The sequence below is a fragment of the Marmota marmota genome, unplaced genomic scaffold (assembly GCF_001458135.2).
Source record: "Marmota marmota marmota unplaced genomic scaffold, marMar, whole genome shotgun sequence".
In the NCBI taxonomy this organism is placed as follows: Eukaryota; Metazoa; Chordata; class Mammalia; order Rodentia; family Sciuridae; genus Marmota; species Marmota marmota.
In genome coordinates this window covers 91,139-97,524 of record NW_026007262.1, presented here as the reverse complement: position 1 = coordinate 97,524, position 6,386 = coordinate 91,139, and the positions used below count along the sequence as shown (strand labels likewise).

Here is a 6,386-nt window from a genome sequence, read left to right as displayed (position 1 = left end):
TGCCCTCCTGCCTGCTCAAGTACAGGGCATGCTAATCTTTGAGGTCCTGCCTCAGGATTCCGTCCATCAATTACGGGGGTTGAGGGCCACTCAGCTGTAGATGGAGCTTTTGGTTGAATTATGCACTCTGGTGATAGAACGGAGTTAGTAGCAGCCTCCTTTTGTAGCTCCCCCCCCCCATGGTTGTGATGGTTGTTTGTCTTTTAAGCTTTCTTCCTTTAAATTTTCCTCTGTCTGACTAGCTCGAGAAACCTTCTCTTTTGCTTGACCTAACATGCTTTCTACCATAGTCTGGACCTCTAACAATTTACTTAACAGTCTTTCGGTTTGTTTTTTACTAATTTCTAATCTACTATAAGTTAACGCAACCCAATAATATAACATAAAACAACACCAAAACAGAATGAAACAAAAACGGAACAAAAAATCGTTGTATCAATTTTCTCTTTCTCAGAGCCGAACAACTTCAAACCTTGAGGTAACCATTTTTCCCAGTTTGCCTGAGAAAGTTCTAGGGATAGACAGCTTGAAACAAAAACAAAATAAATCAAAACAAGAACACATTGTTTTTTTAAATGGTCACCCATTCTCTTGCCTTCCCTCAGGGGCGAGCAATTTTACTCACCTCCAAGCTTCAGCTGTTCCCCGTACGGGCCACCAATTGCTGCAGTCTGGCTGGGTACAAAATCACGAGCCACTCAAGCAGGAACAAACTTTATTTTTGAAACTGCCGCCAATTCCCTGTACGCTCCCAGGACGATTGCCAACCGACCCACGTGGCGTTCTCCTGGAACCCCACAGGAAGTCCTTCCTCCGGAATTCCCTCCTACCGCACTTCCCCAACCAATGGGAACTCTCCAGGAGTCCCCTAGCAGGCTGAGGTGGACAGCAGGAGTCCAATATCCATATGAATGCAGATCTTAACATAATCATTTCATCTAAATGGCTTGCTGGCATCACCTTTCAACCAAAAATGCCATGCATCATATTACTTGGCTGTGGCTCTTAGCATAGTTCTTTATAAAATATATAATAAATTGTTGTAAACTTTGCCTACCCTTCTGTGATATAGAACACTAAAATTTATTCCTCCTAGCTAACTGTATTTTAGTACCTGTTATCCAGTCTCCCTCTTTCCCACCTCTCCCTACTCTTCCCACCCTCTGTGACCACTATTCTAGTTTATACTCTTGGTTCTGGCCAGGATCCAAGACTGAATGGAGTTCTGTTCTCTTTCCACACTATTTCTAGCTCTGGTGGGTATCTCTCTCATTAGCACAAGAAATTCATATCTCTAAACTGTCTCTTATGTGCTCTAAAATGATCATGAAGTTCAGGATGAAGATAAGAACAAAGATGACTATAATGATGATGTCATGATTCTTTATTAAACTTTCAAGTGCCTGACTCTATATAGTTTATTTAATTTCATCTACAATGATCACTCCCAGGTATAAAACATTATTGTTCTTTTACTTGAAAGGAATAGAACTTTCTATTTCAATTCTCTTGGGCTCCAGTGCCTGAGACTTGAGAGACTTGTCTTCTATACCATATAACAATAATAGGGCATGAAAACTATATAGGATTGTACTTTATGAATAAGCCTGGAATAAATTCCAATGATGATTCAAATTCTATTTACAAAATAATGAACAAATATTTATTAAGTTTAGGCACTGTACATGTCTAGTGTTTAGTATTATTCTCCCCATTTCCAGATAAGGAAAGCTAGTACAGAGAAGGGGAGTGTTCTTTATACATACTACAGTGTGTTAGAAAAAGAAATTGGACTCACACCATGGTCTATTGACTGTACTTTCAGGACTTTGTTTCCTCATGAGAGCCAAATTAGAGTTTTTCTTGTAAAACCTCCTCGAGCACAGATGAACAAACCAAGGCAGTAGCATTGATTATTTCTCTTGCAATTCAGTGAGTTTATCTGGGAAGTGGCAACATGAACTGTGGTTTATAGAGGCATTTCTGACATAAGTATGTAATTTTAAAATGAATAATAATGCATTTTTACAACCAAGTTTGGAAATCTGAGACATGGAAATATTATTTCCTATATAAGATGAGAATTTTCACATGGAACTCTCACAGAGTGATTTTATTAGACAGACTTCAAGAATATTTCTTATTTGATATCTTTTTTGTTATTGTTGAATTGTTTTTGTACTGGGCATTGAACCCAGGGATGCTTTTATTTTTTATTTAGACAGAGGGTCTCACTAAGTTCCTTAGGGCCTCACTTGTTGAGGCTGGCTTTGAATTTGTGATCCTCCTACCTCAGCCTTCTGAGTTACTGGGATTACAGGTGTGTGCCACTGAGCTCTGCTTCATTTGATATCTTAATAAAAGAAACTTTTTGCTAGCACCTGATTTTTTTCTATTGGAAAAACAAATGTAGGCATTAAATAGTAAAAATTGAATATACATCTTTTTTACAACTCAAAACAGCTATCCTGCAGGCACACATCATATACAAATTCTCACTTGTGTGATAAGAGAAGTGTGAGAATTTTCATAGGATTGTTGTCATGAGAAATTAAAAAAATAAAATAAAATCCAATCTTCAGGCAATGTTATGCATTGAAATGTTATATCTGAATATATATACTTCAGATAAAGACTTTAATTCAGTATTTTATTAAAATGTTAGATGTAATATAGAGTAGTATATTGGTTAACTAGATTTTCAAGAGAATTACACATAAGCAAATTTCAATACTAATGTTAGAAAATCATGGACAATATATACTTACCAAATTCCTGACAGTGTTTGCATTTGGGGGACAGATGTATAGAAGAATGGGATTATGCATGGATATAAGAAAACTCAGAATTTATTGGTAATATTTCAGATCTGTATAGATAGAAGTTCTGAAGCAAATATTGAATTGCTTATATTTTTAATATAGGTAGTAAGTGTTAATGATGATAATAACATATATACTATTAATAGAACATTTTATAGTGTGGCAGTATTCTGAGACATTGATTCTTGGTCCTGGACCACTAAGAACATAGATAATTATTTAATTCATTCTAAGCTATGGCAGAACATCAATATATTTTAAATACCCATAGGTGAATATATTGATCAATTAGTATTGATGACCACTGGTCTAAGCACTTTGTTTCATTTCACCCAATTTCTTAAACACACCACTGTAAGGTAAGTTCAGCTATGATTTTCATTTTACATTGTGGAAACTCTCCAGGTATTACATTCACCTGTCTGTCCTTTTTTTCCTTTTGTATTTTCTCTTAAATTAAATCATACTGTGATATGCCTTTGTGGCTCATTGGTTTTGTTGTCAGTTCTCATCAGCCTTTTGTCTCCCAGCTGCATAATTCAATGGTGTTACAACTTACCTACTTCAGAGAAATGAGGACTACAGTTGCCTTTAGGGAGCTGGTGAAAGAGAACTGAAATTTCTGTATCAGGAAAGATTGAAGTGAACAGCTGTTAATTAGGCAGGCATAAGAAGGCCATGTGTCAGGCCTGGGTTTGGTTCACCCATGGCCGTAAATTCCTCAACCATCAGCAAGGAGGTTGGATTTCATGAGGACACAACATTTCCAAATGCTTAAGATTAGAAATTCATTTAAACTTGATCCAGTTACTTTGTAACCATATCTTAATATCGCTCTATACCCCCCGAACACATGACTATATTTTGTCAATGAAATAAAAGAAATCCCTTTAAGTATTTTAACCAGCCATCACAAAATTAAAAGAGAGTGAGAGAACACAAAGAAGTATGAAATACCAGATGTTTCCTTGAGATTGCGTAGGATTGATAAGTTAATACTGAACAAAATGAGAATTACTAGAAAATATTTCTTAAATGCTAATTATTATGTATTTAATGATTTGGGTATTATTATACATTGAAGACATCTATGAGATTGGTGATGCTGTATGATTTAGTATATTTAACCAAAACATGTTTGTCAAAATTTGAAGTATATCAGGCCAAGGTTAGATGTTATATTAGAGAAGAATTAAAAACATACATCCTACAGTTTTGAGTGAGCACTTAATTCAATAAAGGAGCAAAGTCAGAAGGCCAAAAAAGGATGAAAATCCATGACGATAACTGGCACATAAAAATGCTTCATGATTATGAATATTTGGTTTTGAGTTGGAATCCAGATACTTTGGTTTTAGCACTTATAGAGCTTATAAATATTATATAACAAGAGAATTTCTTGCATTATATTTGAATAAAATAGTTTTTACTTTCTTTTAATTAGAATGGTCTTTTTCTTAAAGGTGAAAGGATGTTTATCTTTGTTTTTTCTTAAAAGAATATTTTACCATAATTACATATTTATATCTAATGCTTTTGCTTTTAAAATATACTTCAGTTGAGTGTCTCTACGATTGATGTGTATAGAAAAAGATGAATACCACAAAAATAAACAATGAGAGATTTCTAAGATGTTTGGGTGGGTCACAACTAAGCAATAATGCTGAGGATATACAGCTCTCAAAAAAAAAAAAAAAAAAAAAAAAGGACTTTACTAGTGAATTTCTTTAATCCAAAATAATAGACAGTGCTGTGTGCTGGTTTGCTTATTTACTTTTTTCAACATTTTTCCTTCTCAAAAGCTATCCCTCAAATATAGAATCAGAAAATGTAACACGTGTTTCAGAATTCCATCTCATGGGCCTCTCAGAGGATCCAGAACTGCAGCCCCTCCTCTTTGGACTGTTCCTGTCCATGTACCTGGTCATAGTGCTTGTGAACCTGTTCATCATCCTGGCTGTCAGCTCTGACTCCCACCTCCACACCCCCATGTACTTCTCCCTCGCCAACCTGTCCTTGGCTGACATCAGTTTCACCTCTACCATGGTCCCAAGGATGATTGTGGACATCCAAACACATAGCAGAGTCATCTCCTATGCAGGCTGCCTGACTCAGATGTCTTTTTTAATGCTTTTTGGATGTTTGGATAGTCTGCTTCTAACTGTAATGGCCTATGACAGGTTTGTAGCCATTTGCCATCCACTACACTACCAGGTCATTATGCACCCTCGCCTTTGTGGCTCATTGGTTTTGTTGTCAGTTCTCATCAGCCTTTTGGTCTCCCAGCTGCATAATTCAATGGTGTTACAACTTACCTACTTCAAGAATGTGGAGATTTCTCATTTCTTCTGTGACCCTTCTCAGCTCCTCAACCTTGCCTGTTCTGATACATTTACCAATAACATAGTCATGTATTTTGTTGGCGCCATCTCTGTTTTCTTCCTATCTCAGGAATCTTCTTCTCTTACTATAAAATAGTTTCCTCTATCTGAGAGTTCCATCATCAGGTGGGAAATATAAAGCCTTCTCTACCTGTGGGTCCCACCTGTCAGTTGTTTGCTTATTGTATGGGACAGGCCTTGGGATGTATCTCAGTTCAGCTGTCTCACTTTCTCCTAGGAAGTGTGCAGTGGCCTTGGTAGCATACACTGTAGACACCCCTATGCTTAACCCTTTCATATACTGCCTTAGAAACAAGGACATCAAGAGGGCTATGTGGAGGCTCTTCAGAAAAATAGTCTAGTCTCAGGACCTGTGTCATCTATTTGCAGTGCTGGTTTGCAAAGGCAACAAAACTACACATCTAGGCCTGCAAAACTCATCTCCTTCATCACATTATTTTCATGCTCTTGTGGTTTTCATTCCTCTTCCTATTTCATATCTAAATATTGCTTTTTTAAAAAAACTGTCTTTAGTGAAACTATGGGAGTTTCTGTATTCTTTGTACAGCTTACTCATGCATTTCTGAATTCTATTATACTTATGCAAATTTCTGTACTTTATTATTTATTAGAATCTCAGAAAGATGAGCAACTCTCTTTTTATATACTTAAAATTTCTTATAATTAATATATTTTCAGTAGCTTCTGTGTCTTTACCATATAAAATTTGCATTTATCAAAAATTTATTTGTGCAGGTTATCTGTTAGGATGCGTATCACTGCTCCTCCAGATTGCCTTTATGGGAAGCACTAAGGGATCTTTTAAAACATTGATGCCTGAGTCTCACCACCAGAGATTCTGATTCATTGAACTGGCGCGTGCCTTGAGCTTGTGACTTTTTAAGATGCCCAAGGATTTTACTAAGAAATCTGCTGATACTGCTTTAGGATCTTCCTTGTACATGATTAATTGCTTTTCCTTGATACTGCCATGGTTCAATCTTTGTGACTTTTGATGATTTGAGTGTAATATATCTCGTTATGGGTGTCTTTGGATTTATCAGAGCTTATTTAGTGTTTGGATATGTATGTCTATTCTTCAAATTTGAGAAATTTAAAATTTCAATCATTATTTTAAAAAGTTGAATCTCTATCTCTTCCACCCTATTCCCTTTCTGAAATT

At 36.0% G+C, this 6,386-nt stretch overlaps 1 protein-coding gene across 1 annotated transcript; it reads left to right on the top strand.

Annotated features, from left to right (window-relative positions):
* Positions 1 to 4,583: 4,583 nt before the first annotated feature.
* On the top strand, positions 4,584 to 5,900 carry LOC107133692 (olfactory receptor 18-like). Its single transcript, XM_015475933.2, is given in 3 exon segments — positions 4,584 to 5,253; positions 5,256 to 5,306; positions 5,309 to 5,900. Coding segments are annotated over 3 exon segments (882 nt in total). The 5' UTR covers positions 4,584 to 4,679; the 3' UTR covers positions 5,566 to 5,900.
* Positions 5,901 to 6,386: the final 486 nt, after the last annotated feature.